Source organism: Primulina eburnea, chromosome 7 (assembly GCF_022965805.1).
Source record: "Primulina eburnea isolate SZY01 chromosome 7, ASM2296580v1, whole genome shotgun sequence".
In the NCBI taxonomy this organism is placed as follows: domain Eukaryota; kingdom Viridiplantae; phylum Streptophyta; class Magnoliopsida; order Lamiales; family Gesneriaceae; genus Primulina; species Primulina eburnea.
Genome location: NC_133107.1, coordinates 28072751 through 28095484, shown reverse-complemented (window position 1 = coordinate 28095484; position 22734 = coordinate 28072751). Strand labels below are relative to the sequence as shown.

General features: G+C 39.8%; 1 protein-coding gene and 1 pseudogene across 1 annotated transcript; one reads left to right on the top strand and one right to left on the bottom strand.

Moving 5' to 3' along the window:
- Positions 1-20200, bottom strand: part of LOC140837364 (agamous-like MADS-box protein AGL11) — a 41773-nt pseudogene extending 21573 nt beyond the window's left edge.
- LOC140835828 (secreted RxLR effector protein 161-like) lies at positions 19027-19636 on the top strand. The gene is made up of 2 exons (XM_073201238.1): positions 19027-19354; positions 19419-19636. The coding sequence occupies exons 1-2, from the start codon at positions 19027-19029 to the stop codon at positions 19634-19636; spliced, it is 546 nt and encodes a 181-aa protein (XP_073057339.1).
- Positions 20201-22734: the final 2534 nt, after the last annotated feature.

The window sequence follows — 22734 nt, the reverse complement described above, 5'->3', positions numbered from 1 at the left end:
CGCCACTATACTCTGACCCCTGACCTCTCTGTCGAGATCCACTCGAACTCGATGAACTACTCCCGGACTTCTTAAACTTTCTGCCCTTAGCCTTCAAAAATTCCTTCTTACCACTACCACTAGCTCCGCTGTCAAAACGAGGAGGAGGTGGTGGAAATTGTACGGTAGTAGGCTGTGGCGGTCTCTGCCCCTGAACACCGTAGGAAGCCCCTCGCTGCCTGATCAAGCCAGCCTCTGCTCCCTTTGCTCGGTTCAGTGCCTCTGAAAAAGTACTAGGCCGGCCCGTGTTCACCAAAGTAAAGACATCGGGGTTCAGCCCGTTGATGAACTGATCGGCCACTGCCTCATCGTTCCCGGCCACATGCGGTGCAAATCGTAGCAATGCAGAAAATTTAGCAACATAATCCTCGATATTCCACTGTCCCTGCTTCAAATTCGCTAATTCAGCTCCTTTATCTTTCCGGTAGGAGACGGGGAAGAAGCGCTGATAGAACTCATCTTTGAAGACTTTCCACGTGATGTCAATGCCTCGGTGCTCCAAGGCTCTCTTCGTAGTCAACCACCAGCTCTTGGCAACCTCTTGCATCTGATGCCCTATCAGCTTCACACGTCTCTCATCAGTATATGCCAAAGACTCAAACAACATCTCAATATCATCAAGCCAGCTCTCGCACTCCACTGCACTCTCTGTGCCCTTCAGGGTAGGCGGATGGAAAGACTGAAATCTCTTCAATAAAGTCTCCATCGGTGTAGCGGTAACATCCATCTGTACACCTGATGTGCTACCCTGATCTGGCTGTGGCACTCGTCTAGGCGGCATAAATCTGATTATCAAACTGATTAGTACATAATCAATATCATCTGTCTCAGCCCTCCTCTGATCATAACCTCTGATCAAGAATCGGTTCTGATTCAGGCTTGAAATGCTGTAAATCAATTCAGATACGATACAACATATAATAGGGAAAGCAATAAAGCATGCTAGCATCTCAAAAGCAAGGAAGATGACTCGATCTACCCCGCTCATTCTACTCTATATCAGTCTACAGAACCTACTGCTCTGATACCACCTGTTGTGGGGACCCGGGCTCTAACTCTATTCTTTTGGGATTTAATTGGATCTTTGTTCGAAAATGTGGGTCAAAATTTTGCTTTTAACTTTAATTCAAATGTATTAACTAAAGCATAACATATCTCGATAGAAATTAAACAACGTAATGTACATACAAGTCTGTTCGTACAAACATACACTAGTGTTCAAATGACAACTACAAACATAAGTAGTACAAGTTTCATAAGAAAACACTAGTAATCTGCAATGCTCGAGATCTTCACGCTATCATCATCTCTCATCTAGCTCGTGACCCCGATCCTGCCCCACCTGTTGCCATGCACACATACAGACACGACAACAGCCGGATAACTCCGGTGAGAACATATCCCAGTATAAAACATGGATGCATGCAATGTCATAATCATGTACAAATGCATAGCATAAATCAAGTAACAGGAATATAAATCTAAACATGTAGTAGAATACAAATCTGTATTCGACATTCAAATCTTGACTCGACTCTTTTCTAATCTAGGGATCCCGGTGTGAATAAGACGGTCTGTTACCTACCCAACCACTCGGGGCAACGGTACGTCTTATTCCTAGACTTCGGTCATGTAATGCCCGAGAATTTAATTATTGTAATCTGATATGATTTACTGATTATGAATTGAAGTAATTATAGCCGGGCCAGTTCGAGATAAGATTTGAGCCAGTATATGAAATTATACAATTTGGGCCGAAGGTATAGCGCCCGGGCGAAAATGTTTGTCCGCCCGAGCGCCATTGAGTGTTGGTAGAAAGCCGAGAGTCCTTCGCCCGGGCGGAACTTTTTGTTCGCCCGAGCGCGCATGAATAATGGATGAGGGCCGAGAGTTCTTCGCCCGAGCGGCAACTTTTGTCCGCTCGAGCGAGCGACGTGCAACACCAAGATATATGCCACGTTTCAGATTTGCATGCGGTATATATATATAGAGGTGGATGGCACGTTTTCTTCAGAAATTTGAGGCGAAACCGAGTGGCTTTAGAGAGGATTTTCTTACGCCTTTCAAACTTGTGATTGGGAAGAATCCATCCATCAGAATTCAAATCCGACTTCAGTTTTGTGTTCCTCTTGACTCAAGCTACACAAGGACGTAAGTTTTGTTACGTTTTGAGATGTTTTGGAAATATGATGTTGCTAGAATTGCATGTGATTCAGATATGGTATTTCTACTACAGTAGATATTATAGAATTAAAGTCAGATTAAAGAACAGACCGTTTCTGTAATTGTTATGATTTTTGAAAGATATTGACTGAGATTCTATATCAGAATTGTGTTAATATTCTGAGTATGAATTCTGGTATTATATCTGTGATGTGTAAACTGACGGGGTTATCAAGACTGTATTGTTATGCCGTCGAAACATCAGTTGATTCAGATTGTTTAGATTCAGAAATGAATTCGATTATGTCGTGATATCATTGTTATGAATCAGATTGTGTCTTGTTCAGATATTGATCAGAGTAGATTCAGAGTTGAGTATTGATCAGAACAGACTGTATATTGAGTTATTCACTGATACAGAGTATTCGATATTGTCATTTCAGATTGGATATGGACAGATTTGAATGCAGGTCATCGTCTTCGTCAGACAGGGACGACAAAGGTATAATTCATGTGATATTCGGGAAGACACAACTCAAATAAGATCCTATTTGAGTTTCCCAGCAAAAATCACATACTAGCTTTATTGTCTATATTATGCTTTGTTTACAGATTGTTATACATTGCATGTTAAGATATTTATGCTCTGTTTACAGATTGTTATACATTGCATTTGAGATAGGAAAGTTTGACAGATAGTCAGACTTCTAGACGTTCGGGGTATCGTTACATAGGAGCAGACACCCTCCTATTGTAGATTATTCGATACAGATATGACCGAAGTCTAGGAATAAGACGTACGTCACCCCGATTGGGAGGGTAGGTGACAGACAGTGACGTCTTATTCACACCGGGATCCCTAGAGTTATAGTTGAGTCGAGTCTAGACATGATTTGACTAGAACTGCATGTGTTTAGAAATGTGGTTTCATAGACTATGAAACCAATGTTTATTGCTTTCAGTATCATAGCATGTTTATATGACTTGATTTAAATTGCATGTTTATCTGAATTGAGTTGCATGCTTATTTTAAATTGATTTCATAGATTATGAAATCTATTACTTTTGAATATATTCATGATAGCATGTTTTATGATTTAGATTGTTTATATGCATGCTTACCATGTCTTATACTGGGATTTATTCTCACCGGAGTTATCCGGCTGTTGTCTTGTTTTGTATGTGTGCATGACAACAGGTGGGGCTGGATCAGGGTCAAGATGAGAAAGAGGCTGAACTAGATAGCGTGGTGATTCCGGACTTACTGTAGACTTGTTCTATTACTTGAATTTAGTAACTAAATCTTAGAGTGAGGTTGTACAGTAGTGTACTTTTCTACTGAATTGTAGTTGTTGTACAGAGATGTATATTATTTAGATTTCATTACCTTCCGCAGTTATATGTTAAAAAGAAAAATTTTTAGACCCTGTTTATCAGAACTGATAATTAAATCCCAAAAGATGATTAAGAAAAGATTAGCGTCCGGGTCCCCACAACAGGTGGTATCAGAGCCGATAGTTCCTTTAGATTTAGATTATCAGAGTGATAGATCTTTTAGACTGAGATAGAAGAGAATGAGCGAGGTAGATTGAATTTTCTTTCCTTGCATGTGATGGCTAGCATGAGAATTATTTCAATGTTGACTTACATTGTGTGTGCTAGCATGATTTATTGTTTTCCCTATTACATGTTGTTTGTTATCTGAGTTGACTACAGTATGTAATTGCCAAGCCTGGATCAGAACCGAGTCTGAATCAGAGGTATATGATCAGAGGAGGGCTGAGACAGATTATACAGACTGTATATTGATTGTTTTTGACATTCAGATATACCGCCTCGAAGAATTTCAGAAAAGGGCAGTACTTCGTCTGAACAGAGAGATGTATCAGAAGCTCAGTTAGAAGAAAAGATGAAAGAATTTGAATTATTACAGCCGCCGATTCTGAGTGGTACCGAGACATCTGAAGACTGTCAGAACTGGTTTGATGATATAGAAATCTTGTTTGATTTACTTGATTGTACAGATGAACAGAGGGTTAAAATGGTGCCTTACCAGTTACGAGAAGCCGCCAGGAGTTGGTGGATTACCAGTAGAAGAATGTGGGCACAAAGAGGTACAGTGATTTCGTGGGAAATATTCAGAACTGAATTTTATCGAAGATTTTTCCCAGTCTCATACCGAGAGAACAAGAAATTAGAGTTTGAGAATTTAAGCCAAGGGCAGCTGAATATTGACCAATATGCTGCAAAATTCTCGACTCTACTGCGTTTTGCTCCTCAGATAGCTGGAAATGATGAAGCTGTAGTGAATCAGTTCCTCAGAGGGTTGAATACGGAGGTAGTTGCATTTATGAATCTGCAACGACCTTACCATTTTGCTGACATTTTGAGTAAAGCGAAGAGAGCTGAGGCGAGTCTGATTAGACAGTTAGGGAGGTTGTGTGTGAAACAACCCCAGACACAGCATTTCCCTCTCCGAGTTGATCGAGGCAGTACGAGTGGAAAGCAAGATTTGCTGAAAGCTCGGAAGAAGCCATTCAAGAAGCTAGAAAGCGGTTCATCTAGCTCCAGCGTTTCTGGTCCAAGTCATACTGGAGTGTATTGCAGGAGTTGCGGAGGGAGACATCTCACCGAGCAATGCCAGGGAGTGACTGGTAGATGCAATATTTGTGGACAGCCGGGACACTTTGCTAAAGTTTGTCCCCAGAAGCGTTCCCGAAGATTGTAGGGAACAAAGTTCAACTGAAAACACAGATCCAGAATTCACAACAGGTACTATTCTTTATGATTAGATTGCATATGTATTGATATATACTAATGCATTTGTTAAGAATATCTTTGACTGAGTTGCATAGAAATATGCTGTATCTGTTGGGTCTGTATGTACTGTAGTATTGATGTCCTTGCTTGTTGAGGAAATGTTAATATCAGAGATTTCTGTATAGATTGTATACTACAGTAAGATGAGAATGGAATAGAAATAGATTATGATGTACTTGTGTTTTCTGATTTGAACGCATTATTGATATATATATGCTGAACAAGTACAGAACTATGATAGATTCCAGTTAGGAAAGTATAAGATTCAGACCAGATATGGCTGAAGAGTAGAGATTTCACAGTAAGGATTCTAGATTTAGAATTCCTTTGATATCTGTGTTGTCTATGACTCGATTAATACAGAAAGGAACAGATGGTATCCTTATGTATTCAGTAGATCTACTGAAATCGAGCCTAACATTGGCAGATTTGCCAGAAATGTACGAATTGGCCGACATTAGCCCAGATAAGATTTCAGATTTGTGGATTATATCAGAAAGATATAGTTCAGAATTGAATTGAGATCAGACATTGATTGTATGTTATATGTACAGAATGATACAGAATGAATTGAAAGATCAGTAGAAGAATATCGACCAGGAGTTACATCTGATTTAGTGTTTCTCTTTGGCATGTTTCAGTATATTCAAAGATGTTCTGTTGATTTCATGCTTATTATATCTATGAGATTTTGATATAATTGCAGCATTTGATTGATTGAATAGAATATTTGAAGATTTTATTGAATATTCTGAGAATTGTGATAATTGTATACAGAAATTGTTCAGATAAGAATCTTGCTTGAAACAGATTGTATTCAGAATATGTGTTATCTGAAGTTAGTATACAGATTGATTTTGATACAGTTGAGATTCCGATCAGTGATTGATAAGATATCGATATCAGAAAGTTTAGAAATGTCAGAAATGTATTTTGTCTGATTTGGCAAATTATTCTATTCGACTGTAGTTTTATATCTGCTGAGTATTGTCATTGCTCTAAATCAGTATTTGAGACATCCTATATTGTTTTGAGGAGCATATTTTATTGGCAGATGAGATATAACAGTTGATCAGAATGACATGAAGATGTTTATCAGAAATCCTTGTTTTATGAGTTCATTGAACTCACTAGATCTGTATAGGATATTAATATTTCATCTTTAATTGGATATTACTGTGTTTTGAATCTGTATATGCTACAGATTAGTGTAAACTAGAGGGAATATATACAGTTTAATTGAATCAGAGTTGAATTCAAAAGTTACAATAATTCAAGAATGGGATCAGAATGTTCAGAACTTGTTTGTAATAATCAGAACAGAATAACAGATATGTGATTCTGTGTTTTGTATGAGATGGATTATCTTGTGATCTCAAAATGTGTCAGAATTGTACAGCAAAGCTTGATATTGATAGTCAGAGCCGAATACCAGGTAGGTATATTTTCTTTTATTTATGTTATTAACTGATTGTTTATGTCAGTAGTTCGGATCTGAAATCACAGATAGGGTCAGAAATGTGCCGTAGTGGATTCAGTTTTCATTCTAATGACTGTGAATGTATTAGATTCGAACAGATCGGTATGATATAGACAGATTAGATCAGTCGTGACAGAATTGTACAGAAATGTTGGCAGAAATTGTACTGATATGTCTGAACTGCTAACAGAGAAGACAGAAAGAAAGAAATCCGAAGATTTATTACAGACTTAATATATTTTTGATTCGACATGGGGAGTATAATTCGATGAATTTCGTAATAAGATTATCCCAATATTATCCAGATTGTGATATAATATGATTATGATTGACAGATTGTTCAATCTATATCTATTAGTTTGTACAAGATGATGTACAAACAGAACCAAATGACACTGATTGATGTCAGAACATAGTCAGAATGACTAGAATGTAGAAGTAGACTATATCAGATTGTGATTTCGATTAAGTTTACAATTATGGCAGATCATACCATAAGTTATTTTGCATATTATTTACAGATTGACAGACAGTCAGAGTGTATTATCCAGATATTGGAAGACTTTGATAGAGTTATAGAGTGCTAGATGTTAGCACTAATTGATATGATTCAGTATTACTGTGTGACAATAGCTATCAGCCTATCAGAGGGGTAATGAGATAGTACAGACAAGACAGTATACGATGAGTACTACAGATTTCTTTTGAAGACAATTCGAAGGAAGATGAAGATAGTTCAGAAAGAACAGATGTCATAAACCAACATCGGATGATGACGATTGGTAGTTGAAGCTAAAGATTGTTTATGTATTTGTTTGAGGTAAACAGATTTGTTAACAGCTGATGATATTGATATGTGATAAGCTATAGATTGGTTTATACGGATGTTGTATAGCCAGTATGATGAGATTGATTTTGTCAGAACTAGTTTGAGGGGTATTATGACATTATACTTCGTGAATTCTTATTCCAGACTGGAATCAGATATTTGAGTTTTGGTTTAAACTCTGTACGCATTTCTTCTCATATATCTGAATTGATTGTTGTGAGTTCGAGGACGAACTCAGATCTAAGAGGGGGAGAAATGTAATGCCCGAGAATTTAATTATTGTAATCTGATATGATTTACTGATTATGAATTGATGTAATTATAGCCGGGCCAGTTCGAGATAAGATTTGAGCCAGTATATGAAATTATACAATTTGGGCCGAAGGTATAGCGCCCGGGCGAAAATGTTTGTCCGCCCGAGCGCCATTGAGTGTTGGTAGAAAGCCGAGAGTCCTTCGCCCGGGCGGAACTTTTTGTTCGCCCGAGCGCGCATGAATAATGGATGAGGGCCGAGAGTTCTTCGCCCGAGCGGCAACTTTTGTCCGCTCGAGCGAGCGACGTGCAACACCAAGATATATGCCACGTTTCAGATTTGCATGCGGTATATATATATAGAGGTGGATGGCACGTTTTCTTCAGAAATTTGAGGGGAAACCGAGTGGCTTTAGAGAGGATTTTCTTACGCCTTTCAAACTTGTGATTGGGAAGAATCCATCCATCAGAATTCAAATCCGACTTCAGTTTTGTGTTCCTCTTGACTCAAGCTACACAAGGACGTAAGTTTTGTTACGTTTTGAGATGTTTTGGAAATATGATGTTGCTAGAATTGCATGTGATTCAGATATGGTATTTTTACTACAGTAGATATTATAGAATTGAAGTCAGATTAAAGAACAGACCGTTTCTGTAATTGTTATGATTTTTGAAAGATATTGACTGAGATTCTATATCAGAATTGTGTTAATATTCTAAGTATGAATTCTGGTATTATATCTGTGATGTGTAAACTGACGGGGTTATCAAGACTGTATTGTTATGCCGTCGAAACATCAGTTGATTCAGATTGTTTAGATTCAGAAATGAATTCGATTATGTCGTGATATCATTGTTATGAATCAGATTGTATCTTGTTCAGATATTGATCAGAGTAGATTCAGAGTTGAGTATTGATCAGAACAGACTGTATATTGAGTTATTCACTGATACAGAGTATTCGATATTGTCATTTCAGATTGGATATGGACAGATTTGAATGCAGGTCATCGTCTTCGTCAGACAGGGACGACAAAGGTATAATTCATGTGATATTCGGGAAGACACAACTCAAATAAGATCCTATTTGAGTTTCCCAGCAAAAATCACATACTAGCTTTATTGTCTATATTATGTTTTGTTTACAGATTGTTATACATTGCATGTTAAGATATTTATGCTCTGTTTACAGATTGTTATACATTGCATTTGAGATAGGAAAGTTTGACAGATAGTCAGACTTCTAGACGTTCGGGGTATCGTTACATAGGAGCAGACACCCTCCTATTGTAGATTATTCGATACAGATATGACCGAAGTCTAGGAATAAGACGTACGTCACCCCGATTGGGAGGGTAGGTGACAGACATTGACGTCTTATTCACACCGGGATCCCTAGAGTTATAGTTGAGTCGAGTCTAGACATGATTTGACTAGAACTGCATGTGTTTAGAAATGTGATTTCATAGACTATGAAACCCATGTTTATTGCTTTCAGTATCATAGCATGTTTATATGATTTGATTTAAATTGCATGTTTATCTGAATTGAGTTGCATGCTTATTTTAAATTGATTTCATAGATTATGAAATCTATTACTTTTGAATATATTCATGATAGCATGTTTTATGATTTAGATTGTTTATATGCATGCTTACCATGTCTTATACTGGGATTTATTCTCACCGGAGTTATCCGGCTGTTGTCTTGTTTTGTATGTGTGGATGACAACAGGTGGGGCTGGATCAGGGTCAAGATGAGAAAGAGGCTGAACTAGATAGCGTGGTGATTCCGGACTTACTGTAGACTTGTTCTATTACTTGAATTTAGTAACTAAATCTTAGAGTGAGGTTGTACAGTAGTGTACTTTTCTACTGAATTGTAGTTGTTGTACAGAGATGTATATTATTTAGATTCCATTACCTTCCGCAGTTATATGTTAAAAAGAAAAATTTTTAGACCCTGTTTATCAGAACTGATAATTAAATCCCAAAAGATGATTAAGAAAAGATTAGCGTCCGGGTCCCCACAGGTCAACTCTGTATCGAGGGTCTACACATATAGCAAATCTGCTCCTATGCGTCGATACACCGAAACGTCTAGTTTTGGCAAGTCTGCCAATCTCTCCTATCTCAGGACTCGAATATAAATCAATAAACAAGGCATTACATAATCAAATGTAATAACAATCTAGTATGTGATTTAGGGAAACTCGTATCAAATCTGAATCGAGTTGTGCAATCCCGTGACCACATGAATTATACCTTTCGTCGCACTGTCTGTGTCGTAGTCGAAGTCTCGAATACCAAGTAGCCAATATAAATCTGAAATGGCATAATCAATGTGTACTCTATCAATATACATCTCAAACAACTCAATAAACATAACTGAAATCGGTTTCAATACAATTTGACGGCGTAACGGCGTAATTCTCGGAACCGGTCAACTCAATCTCAACAAAACAATATATACAATAGCCACAACTCATAATCTTCATAATATACTCATCAAAACACAATATAACATGCTTAATTCTTCCAATCAATATCGATATACATGCTGGAAATTCGCAAGGCTTGTATACGGTGTCCGAAAATCGTTCTGATAACAAATATACGATGCTCGGTATACCAAGAACACATATCTACAACACAAATCATAATTTCTCCAACATCTCAAATCTTAATCATGCTGAAAATGAGATATACTTACATCCTTTCGTAGCCAACGATGCAAGGATCACAAATCTTAACTCGGAATATAAATCGGATGGCTAAATCATTCAAACTCTCAAGTTAAAGATCAAAAGAATGAAAGCTCCTCCCTCCAAGCTCTCTCGGTTCCTACTTGCTGATCAGATGAAGAAAATGAGGTGTCATGCAAGCTTATATACCCCAAGCCATGTGTCAACACGAAATTCAAAGGTGGCATTTTCGCATGCAAACCGCGGGTGCGGCAACTCAAGAGCGCGGGTGCGCTGTGCTCAGGGCAAATTAATCTAACATTGCAGCACCTAGACCGCGGGTGCGGTCCTTACATGACCGCGGGTGCGGTCTCACACCGCGGGTGCGGTCGTGCTAGCACCGCGGGTGCGGTGTCTGTTCGCACAATTTCACTAATTTCTTCTCAATGCACCGCGGGTGCTGTATCTCTAACACCGCGGGTGCGGTGTGGCTTCGTCCATGCTTCAAAAATTCCACTCTATATGTCATGCATTCTCATGGTTTCAAGTCTCACATCAATGCCAATTGACAATTCTCGAGCCTTACAGAAACGAAGCATCCGAATAAGGAACGGTGATTCCGAAGTAGCCAAGATGAGGAACACCTAAAATTTAAAATATTTAGCACATAAATGAATGTTGAGCCATAATTATGGATAAATACAATTAATTTGTATTATCCGACATTATAATGCTCACATTAATAATACTCCCCCTCAATTTAACAAATATGTACGAGAGTATTTGACTAATGTTTACAACTCAATCATGCCAAGTTCACCACGCAAACGAGTAAAAGTAGATTCATCTAGTGGTTTTGTAAAAATATCAGCAATTTGATTCTTGGTGTCAACATAGTGAAGTTCAACATCATTTTGCTCAATGTGATCACGAATAAAATGATGTCGAATGTCAATATGTTTTGTACGAGAATGTTGAACTGGATTCTTTGTTAGACATATGGTGCTTGTATTATCACAAAAGATTGGAATTTTTGAAAAAGTAACACCATAGTCGAGTAATTGATACTTCATCCAAAGAATTTGTGCACAGCAACTACCGGCAGCCATATACTCGGCCTCGGTCGTTGAAAGTGCAACACAGTTTTGCTTTTTAGAAAACCATGACACCAAGCAATTTCCCAAAAAGAAACAAGTACCACTAGTGCTCTTTCTATCCACCTTATATCCTCCAAAGTCGGCATCACAGTAAGCTTTTAAATCGAAAAATGAGTTCTTAGAATACCATAATCCGAGATTTGGAGTATTTGAAAGATATTTGAAAATGCGTTTTAAGGCGAATAAGTGTGATTCCTTTGGACATGATTGAAATCGTGCACACAAGCAAACACTAAACATAATGTCAGGTCTACTAGCAGTCGCATAGAGTAGGGAGCCAATCATGCTACGAAATAACTTTTGGTCAACAGGTTTACCTCCCTCATCTTTGTCGAGTCTGACTGTCGTGCTCATAGGTGTGGATGAGGCTTTGGAAGACTCCATCCCAAACTTTTTGAGCATCTCCTTGATGTACTTCCCTTGGTTGACAAAGAAACCATCCTTGCATTGCTTGATTTGGAGACCAAGGAAGTAGTTGAGCTCGCCCATCATGCTCATCTCAAAGTGATCCTGCATAAGCTTAGAAAAATCTCTACACAAGTGTTCATTAGTAGCACCAAAAATAATATCATCTACATATATTTGTACTATCAGCAAATCATTATCTTTAGTCAAGGTAAACAAGGTAATATCAACTTTACCCCTACAAAAACCATTAGACAGCAAGAAAGTAGACAATTTCTCATACCAAGCTCTAGGAGCTTGTTTCAAACCATACAAAGCCTTATCAAGTTTATACACATAATCAGATAAGTGCACATCTTCAAAACCAACAGGTTGCTCAACAAACACTTCTTCTTTCAAATCACCATTAAGAAAAGCACTTTTAACATCCATTTGAAACAATTTAAAGTCTCTAGAGCAAGCAAAAGCAAGTAGCATGCGAATGGATTCTAGTCTAGCAACAGGGGTATAAGTCTCATCATAATCAATTCCCTCTTCTTGACTATATCCTTTAGCTACTACCCTAGCTTTATTTCTAGTGATTGTACCATGCTCATCTAACTTGTTCCTAAATACCCATTTAGTTCCTATGACAGGTCTATCAGTGGGTCTAGGTACAAGATTCCAAACTTTATTCCTTCTAAATTCATTTAGTTCATCTTGCATAGCAATAATCCAAGAATCATCAAGTAAAACTTCTTCTATGTTCTTAGGCTCTATGTGAGAAAGAAAAGCAAGATAATTGCACATATTAGAAGAGCGAGTAGATACTCCCTTCGATGGGCTACCAATGATGAGGTCCATGGGATGATCCTTGTGCGTAGTCCACTCCTTCGGAAGAGGTGCGTCCTCTTGATCTTTAGGAACATCATCTAGGCTTGTGGACTCCAACTCTTCGCCAAGGATATCTATATCATCATCATCAGAAACAACAGGTCTATTGAGCCGATGCCTTCTATGATCCCTTTGCTGTTGTCTCCAAAGGTCACCGATCCCTTTTCTTTTGGTCGAATGGATTGTAGCAGCTTCTTTTCTCCCGTCATGTGTCGAGAGCATCCACTGTCAAGATACCAAGTGCTCGATGACTTGTCTCCCCTTTGTCCCTACAAGATTGAAATACAATTTGATAGTTGGTACCCGTTTCTTTGGGTCCTTTGAGGTTAGTAGTAGTTGGGGATTTGGGGATCCATTTCCAATAACTATTCTTATTGTGTTGGTGTCTAAGTTTCTTGCATTTAGGTCTTATGTGGCCTATCTTACAACAGTAAGTGCATGTTGGTGGTGTTCTTAGTTTTGCCTTTGCGATAAGACTAGCGAAGTTGACTGATTTCTTTTCATATCCTAGACCTCCTTTGTCGAAGTTACACCTTTGCATGCTCAAGAGGTTTTCTAGTTTACCGCTACTCACATTGAACTTGTTAAAGGCTTTCTCTAAGTCTCTTAGGTTTGTCTTGAGCCTAGTGTTGTCATGCATCCTAGCTTCTAGTTCAGTTTTAAGTTGCTTATTCTCATTTCTAAGTGACTTAGCCTTATTGTACATACTAGTGTAAGCGGAGAGTAATTCATCGTAAAAGGGTACCTCGTCGTCATCCGAGTCGGTCAGATGATCTTCCTTCGCCATGAAGCATAGGGTAGACTCCTCTTCGTTGTCGCTGTCGCTCCACGTGGCTAGAAGGGCCTTCTTCTTGTCTTTGCCGGCCTTCTTCTTGGAGGGACACTCGTTTGCATAGTGACCCTTTTGTTGACAGTTGTAGCAGGTCACTTCCTTCTCAATCTTTTTGTCCTTCTTGTTGAAGTTGGAACTCCGCATGAATCTTTTGAACTTTCTAGTGAGGAGTGCCATTTCTTCATCGTCGCTATCTTCAAGTTGACTGGTCAAGGCGATCCCTTTCGCCTTTACTTTGTCGTCATCTTTCTTTGTCTCCTTCCGGGTAGATACTTCAAGTTCATGGGTCTTTAGGGTCCCATGAAGTTGATCAAGGTCATAGGATGCCGCATCTCCCTTGTTGGATTCAATGATAGCCGTGCGCTTTGCATCCCATTCCGCCGGTAGTGCTCGAAGGGCTCTCCTCCACACTTGTTTAGTTGGGTAGTTCTCACCAAGTTGGGCAAGCTCATTGATGATTTGGGTGAGCCGCCGGAACATGGTGTCGATATCCTCCTTGGGTTCCATCTCAAAGGTCTCGTACTTGAGTTGGAGAATTTCTATCTTCGTTTCTTTGACTTGATTGGTTCCCTCGTGGCAAATCTCCAATTTGTCCCAAATCTCTTTGGCAGAGGTGCAAGCCGAGATTCGGTTGTATTCATTCATATCTAGGGAACAATGAAGAATATTCATAGCTTTAGCATTTTGAGAGATAAGTTTCATATCGTCCTTGGTGAGGTCATCCATTCCCTTAGGAATTTCTTTATCATCCACCGTTTTCATGGGGATATAGGGACCTTTCACCGTTATTTTCCAAAGGTCGTAATCGACGGATTGGATGTATAGAGATATTCTATTCTTCCAATATCCGTAATTAGTACCATTGAAAAGAGGGGGACGATTTGTGGATTGTCCTTGGGCATACTCGCTTGCTAGATTGGCCATTTTTAAAAGATTTTGAAAAACTTGGCTCCGATACCACTTGAAGAACCTAAAGGGGGGGGGGGGGGTGAATAGGTTCTTTAAGGCCCTTTAGCGTTTTTAAAACGAGTTTGCAAAAATTGCAAGTGGAAGACTTGAGGGACAATCACAAATAAATACGATAAATGAATGCGTAAAGTAAGTGCGTAAAATAAATGCGTAATTTAAATGCAATAAAGTAAATGCGTAAAGTAAAGAGGGATAGAGATGTTTATGGAAGTTCGACGAAGAATCGTCTACGTCTCCCCTTCTCGATGAGGATCGAGGTATCACTATAACGACTTGGCTTTAGGAGCTCCAAGCTAGCTTTTACAACCATGCCTCGATGCGTCTACTTGGCCTTGAGGGCTCCAAGGATAGCCACGAACTTTACAACCCACTCGAGAGTATTACTTTCACTCTTTTTCTACAACTCTTTTGATATTACAACTCTTTTAATCAACGCACACAAGAGATAGTAGAAAGCTTTGTAAGAGACAAGAGAGAATGGAGTGGGATGATTGAGAATGCATCCTCAAAGGCCTATTTATACTAGTCTTGGACGCCAAGGTTCGGATCTTCCGTTTGTGCTTCGGAACTTCAGATGTGATTGAAATCAATTTGCGTAATTCTGGCATGACTTCGGATCTTCCGTTCTTGACTTCGTAGGGTCCGAACATATGCTTCGGAGGGACCGATCAAACTTCGTTTCTTCCGAACAATTCTTTCAGACAGTGTATGAACAACTTCGGAAGGTCCGAACTCCAGTTCGTATCGTCCGAACATTCCCGCGTTCCGGAGATTTGAAATCTTCAACACTTCGTAGCTTCCGATCATGTCCATCGTAGCGTCCGAAATCTACTCAATCAATCAGTCAGATCAAATTGTCTCCGGATTGAAGTGATTTGATTGCTTGTGTTCGGAACGTCCGATCCAGTCTTCGGAATGTCCGAACTCGCTCCTCGCAGCTTCCGAACAGCTTCTATTTTGCTTCTGATTGGCACAATTTCGGAACGTCCGAACCAAATTTCGGATCTTCCGAACGTAACCTTGTTCTTAATTTCCTGCATGCCTCAATATAAAACATTAGTACATTTTTAAGCCAAGTTTTGGTATCATTAAAACAAAAACTTTGGGATATGTTACAGCATTAAAAACATTAATCTCATCCTCGAGATTTGTATGCGTTTAAGGCGTAACAATCTTGCAGTGTCTTCCAGAAGACATGCTTCTCCAGATCGCATAGAAGAAGAGAGCAAAGGAGACCTGGGATAGCCTCAAGACGAGGTACCTGGGCGGTGATTGAGTCAAAAAGGCACGTGTACAGACACTAAAGAGCGAATTTGATGCCCTTCGGATGAAAGAGACCGAGACAATTGATGAATTCGTCGGAAAACTCAGTGCAATAACCAGCAAGTTTTCCACCCTTGGTGATACACTTGAAGACTCCTCTCTGGTCAAGAAGCTGCTCGACTCTGTTCCTGAGAAATTCTTCCCCATCGTTGCCGGGATGGAACAGTTCTACGATATCAAGACCATGCCATTTGAGGAAGCTATAGGGCGATTAAAGGCGTATGAGGAACGAACAATACGATTTCATGGCAACATCAACGGTACCGAAGGTCAACTTTTATTCACTCATGCCGAGTGGCAAGCGCGACAGAAGGGGAACAACGGTGACACCTCGTTAGGAGGAAAGGGACGTGGGTCCAGTGGCCCTGATCGCGGCAAATGGCATGGACGAGGGCGCGTTCGTGGTCGTGGTGGGCTTCGCAAAGATAATACAGGAGGTACTAACAACACCAGCAGTGGTACTCGTGACAAGAGTCACATAAAGTGTTTCAATTGTGAGAAATTGGGACACTACACGTCTGAATGCCGCAGCAAGCGTCGTGACGATGAAGCTCATCTCACTCGCGCCACTGATGAAGAGCCAGCACTGTTGATGGTCGTATCCCAGGAGGTGACGCACACTAAGTGTGAGCAGCAGGTTGCTATACTACTTAGCGAAGAGTGGTTATTGCCAGAAATGTACCGTGGTGACAAGAATGGAGAAAATAAAGACGTGTGGTACCTTGACAATGGTGCAAGTAATCACATGACCGGGCATCGCGAGAAGTTCCAAGAATTGAATGAAGCAGTCACCGGGAGCGTGAAGTTTGGCATGGGAAAGGGGACGGTTGTGTTTAATTACAAGAATAGGGATCAGAAAGTTCTCCAAGAGGAATACTACATTCCCAAACTTTGTAGTAATATTATAAGTCTTGGACAAATGACAGAAGACGGGAAACGGGTACACATGGGAGGAGATACCATGAAGGTGTTTGATAGGAGTGGGAAGCTCTTGATGTTGGTGAAACGAACACAAAATCGCTTGTACAAGATAAAGTTGAATACATTCAAGCAGTTTTTCCTCCTAGCAAGCTTAGATGACCCATCATGGTTATGGCATGCGAGACTCGGCCATGTCAACTTCCATGACTTGAAGCTCTTGGGGGAGAAGAAAATGGCAGTAGGTGTGCCATTGTTGTCCCAGCCAAACAAGTTATGTGAGGCATGTGTGATAGCCAAGCATTCAAGGTTGACGTTCCTGCACCAACAAAATACAGAGCAGAGAAGACATTGGAACTCCTCCATGCTGATATTTGTGGGCCAATCTCACCATGTACACTCGGTGGTAACAAGTATTTTCTCTTAATTGTTGATGATTTCACTAGGTGGATGTGGGTGTATGTATTGGCAGCAAAGAAGTATGCTTTCACGACATTCAAGAAGTTCAAGTTTCTGACAGAGAACAAGACGAAGTACAAGATCAAAACACTCCAGACGGATCGCGGTGGCGAGTTCCTATCCACTGAGTTCACCCGTTTCTGTGAAGACGAATGGATTGAGAGGCACCTCACAGCTCCCTACACACCGCAACAGAATGGTGCTGTTGAACGCCGTAACCGCACAGTGATGGCCATGACAAGGTCTCTACTCAAAAGCATGCATGTGCCTGCAATATTATGGGGAGAGGCGGTTAGACTTACCGTCTATTTGTTGAATCGTCTCCCAACTAAGGCACTGGAAGAGCGCACCCCATTTGAAGCTTGGATGGGAAGAAAGCCACACCTAGCACATTTGAGAGTATTCGGCTGCGTGGCATATGCGAAAAACACAGTTCCTCATCTCAAGAAACTTGATGACAGAAGCTCGGACATGGTATATTTGGGTGTAGAGGAAGGGTGCAAAGCTCATCGCCTATTTGACTCAAGCCATAGCAAGCTACAAGTAAGTATAGATGTCATTTTTCAAGAAAATCTCAAATGGTCATGGAATGCAGGTACTAGTAATGAAGGGCCATCGTCAGAGTTCATCATGTTGGATGCATTCTATTCTGATGAATTAGTTGATGATGCAGACGTTGAAGATGTCACATCACCAGGGACAGAAATGTTATGTTCACCTATACTTCAGTCAAATGCCCATGAGGCTACACCGCCCCTGGTGACAATCACACCTGAGTCCCGAAACAGACCTATTCGTTTTAGGTCAATTGATGAGATTTACGCCAACACTGAGGAAGTGGTTGCTATCGATGAAGAAGAGAATGAGGTGATGATGGTGGTGTCTGAAGAACCAACCTGTTACCAAGAAGCTATAATCGAAACCTGCTGCTACGAAGCAATGAAGGAGGAGTTACAATGCATTGAAAAAAACAACACCTGGACCCTAACTGAATTCCCATCAGGCCACAAACCCATCGGCCTAAAGTGGGTGTTCAAACTAAAGAAAGATTCAGATGGGCAGGTCATTAAGCACAAAGCAAGATTGGTGGCTAAAGGCTAAGTACAAAAGCAAGGCATCGACTTCGAAGAGATATTTGCACCTGTAGCTAGACTTGACATTATTCGAGTAATTCTTGCACTTACTGCAAATCAAAGCTGGGAGGTACACTATCTAGATGTGAAGTCAGCATTTCTTAATGGGGAATTAGAAGAAGAAGTATATGTCACCCAACCAGAAGGGTTTGAGGTACAAAACCAGAAGCATAAGGTGTACAGGCTGTCAAAGGACCTCTATGGACTACGGCAAGCTCCACGAGCTTGGAACATTCGTTTGGATAGGAGTCTAAAAGAGCTAGGCTTCAGAAAATGTACTCAAGAACAGGCAGTGTACATAAGAAGTAGAGGAGAAGCAAGAGTGATTGTTGGAGTATATATTGATGACCTAATTGTAACAGGAAGAAGCGTCGAAGAATTCTACAGTTTCAAGCAGCAAATGATGACAGAATTTGAAATGAGTGACTTGAATGTTCTCTCCTATTACTTAGGGTTCGAGGTGGAACAACAGAAGGGTCGAATATTACTTAAACAATCAGCCTATGCAAGGAGAATCTTGTCTCAGTTCAAAATGGAAGATTGCAATGCCACAAAGTATCCAATGGAGCCCAAGACGCGACTCCACAAAGACCTGGAAGGAACTCCAGTTGATGCCACAGAGTTTAGACATATCATTGGTTGTCTCAGGAACTTATTGCACACACGACCAGACATCTCATACGCAGTATGAATGGCAAGCAGATACATGGACAGGCCTAAAATAATGCACCACAAGGTGGTTAAGCAGACTCTCAGGTATTTGAGAGGCACAATTCATTTTGGTCTTGCTTATGTGAAGGGACCCCAGGAATTTGGTATATTCGGCTATTCGTACAGTGACTTAGCCGGTGATCGCGATGGGAGAAAAAGCACAAGTGGAATGGCTTTCTACTTTAATGAAAATTTGGTGTCTTGGAACTCACAGAAGCAGAAAACGGTGGCACTTTCATCTTGTGAGGCTGAGTTCATGGCAGCAACAGATGCAGCTTGCCAAGCTCTTTGGTTAAGGAGTCTAGTTGGTGAGTTAACCAATATAGAGCCAAAGCCGGTAACTTTTATTTGTTGATAACAAATCTGCCATAGCCCTTATGAAGAATCCAGTATTTCATGGTCGTAGTAAGCACATAGATACAAGGTTTCATTTTATCAGAGAATGTGTTGAGAAGAGGCAGATTGTGGTGGAGTTTGTTAACACTGGAGAACAGCGGGCTGATTCATTGACAAAAGCATTGTCTGGAGTGAAATTAGCTACCATGCGTCAGCTAATCGGAGTTTGTGATTTGGAGCCAAATCAGGATTAGGGGGAGTAATGTTAGCAGATAATCAAGATAAGATCAAGCTGCACAATTCCAAATCCCGATCGAGTGAAAGGCGGAAACAACCCAAGCTATATTTTATCTTTCTTGTTATCTTTCTGTTGCAATCATGCGAGATACTCGCAATTGGTTTCTTAGTTTTTATGTTTCTGTTAAGCTTTTATTTTAGTATAAATACTCTGTAGTTAGGTAAAATGAATCACGATGAATAGAACTCTTTTTGTGTCTTTCAACTCAATTGTGAATTCTTTTTGGGTGTACGCTTTCTGGGTTTGAAGCCAACAAATCCCCCACCCACCCAAGATGCATGATCTTTATGCTCATGTCACAAACCTGGCTTTTTAGGAAAAGATTTCTATTTCCAGGGTAGCGATCGGCTTGAATGCAATTCTCTAATGATTAAAGAACTAAACCACCACCCTCTTCAGCAAAAATAACCATAGCATTCGTCGCAGCAGAGCAGCCCTAATTGTATACTATTTCTTACTTTGTTTATACATAGACTTTGGCTTAAGCTTGCTATGCGTACAGGTATATGTCCGAGAGAGATAGAAAACGAGATGGCCTTGAAATTGACCCTGAATTGGCCTTTTTCCAGTTATGAAACATACGTGGTGTTGTGGGCTATTGCTTTATTAGCAGAATTCTCACCAACTATGGCAACGCCTTTGCTTTTTTGAACTACACGACTGTGCTCTAATATATTAATAATTAGAGAAAACCTATACATAATTGGGAAATCAAGTTTGGATTAGGGTTTGGTGGAATTTTAGAGCTGGGATCCGAGAGACTGCATAGGGTTTGGTTGTCTTTGTGAATTACCAAAGAGCTAGCTGTTGTCAGAATCTGTATGGTGTGATTATTAATATAATAGGCATTAACGAATGAAAGTTTATGGATATGGGAAAGAGACTTGCATATGCTCCTACTTTTTTCATTCCAATCCAAATTTTTCTGCATCCAATCTTCAATTTCAGCTGTTCTTTTTGAAAAAAAAAATAAAACTTTTGATTGCAATGAAGATGTTATTAAGGACGTTTCTAATGCTGTTCGGCTCTCGGAATTTTTTAATAAACCGTGTTACTGAACATCTAAAATAAATGAAATGCTATTATTGATAGGTCGGCTAGGGTTAGTCGACCTGGTCTTTTGGGGGTTTCGCGTAAATACCTCAAGTCGGTCCGGTCTAATAATGATGCATTTACTTTGAATATATTGTGACTTATCTCACATTAGAACTAGGTTACAATGAATTTATATAGCAGTTTGGTTAATTTTTTCATAATAAAGTACAAATATAAAATAATTGTTTTAAGAATTAATTGTGTAAGGTCCAGGAAATTTAACGACGTAACTTGAATGCATGCAATCTATGGTTTTTATTTAAATTATGTGTTTAATGATTTTATGTATTTAGTGCATAATTATTGCATTTTTAAAATTAATTCACGAGTATTTTAAAGTTTCATGCATTAGGATTTAAGTTGCATTTTGCGCTCGAATGAGGAACGAAGACCGGAGATATTCAGGAAAAATATTTTTTATTGAATAATTATTTTATAAGAGGTGTTTTAAGTATGATTTTTGAAAATGGGACTTGGTTGAGTGTTTTGACCCGCCGGGTTATATTTTCAACCGGTACGCAAATTTTAACGATTTAGATGATTTTTCTAGGGCTCGGGCAATATTTTCTAAAACGTATCAAAATGAAATATTTTTCGGGAGTGTTATTGGGTTTGATGGGTTTATTTTTAAGCTTAATGGGCTCAAAACCATTTATATCCTTTAATTTTCATATTAGGCCGCCCATTAGTACTTAATTATCATTTTAAAAGCCCCATTAAGCCACCCTAAACTTAATCCCCGCTTAGTAGCCGTCCTCATCCAACTTCAGCAGCCTCTCTCTCGTGTTCTTAAACAAAAAATTCCAGCAAGCCTCGGCCATTGGTGTGTTCATCAAGAAAGCTTCTCCCCCCTCTCCGTTTCACGTCCCACTTGCGTATTTTCAAAATTTTGATTGTTTAATCATCACGGCACGCTTCTACTTTCATTTTCTCCTCATACACGTCATAAGTATGTTGAAGTTTATGTATTTGCATCAAAATTTTATGATCTAACTTGTGTATGCATTTTTATATAAGTTTGACATGAAGAAGTTGCCTTTCACTTGACCCATGCTCACGTTTTATGATTCTTGTGCAAGGGGATTCCTGAGATTGGTTACTAAGGGGCTATTCATGTATAATATATGGTGTCAAAGGGCTGGAGCGTGTAGAGGGTTGAGTTTGTGCATAGGCCGAAGGTTACATCATGTTTGCTTGAGGTGGGGGTGGCTCGATCGGAAGTTTTGGGTACACCGGCTGCGCAAGGATCGTCCCTAGCCCTGGACCATTCCCTGGTGGGTCTGAGCTGCCATGGCCTAGGGTGGCTCAAACATGGCTGGAGTTGGTGGAGAAATCGGTCGAGGGCATGTGAGTCGAAGAGTGCCGCGGGTGAATGTTTCGGGATGTTTCTCAACTATTAGCATGTTGCAGCTTGCATGGGCTTTGTTCGTGAGTCAAGTAGGTCCAGGAGGGTTCTAATGTGCGATAGAAGGGGCTGGTGCGTGGCTGGTCCCGTTGGGTGTAGGCTAGTACAAAAAATATAGAAGGTGAAGCGTTTAGGGTTTCGAGTGGTAAGCTTGCAGATTTTTTTAGAAACTTTCAGCAAGGGTCTGGGGGTCATATGGGGTCTGACATTGTTGGTTTAGGGGTTGGTCTAGTAGATTTAAGACATGAAGTGAGTTTGAAAAAAAATTGGTCGAGTTCGAGTTGATTCGGGTTAAAACCGAGACCACGGTCTAAGTTTTAAAGAGAATTATGTAAGTTGTGAAACGGGTTCGAGTTTACATCTAAGAAATACTTTCAATTATGTTTTGGGATGTTTTAAGGAGTTTGGTAAGCTTCGGGTCGAAATGTAGAGGTCCAGGGGTAAAATGGTCATTTTAGGTTTCCTAAGGCAAAACAGTCATTTTGCACCCGAGTCGAGATTTTTGTCCTGGCAGCACCCTAAGCACGATTTTACATGTTTTAAAATTTTTTTAC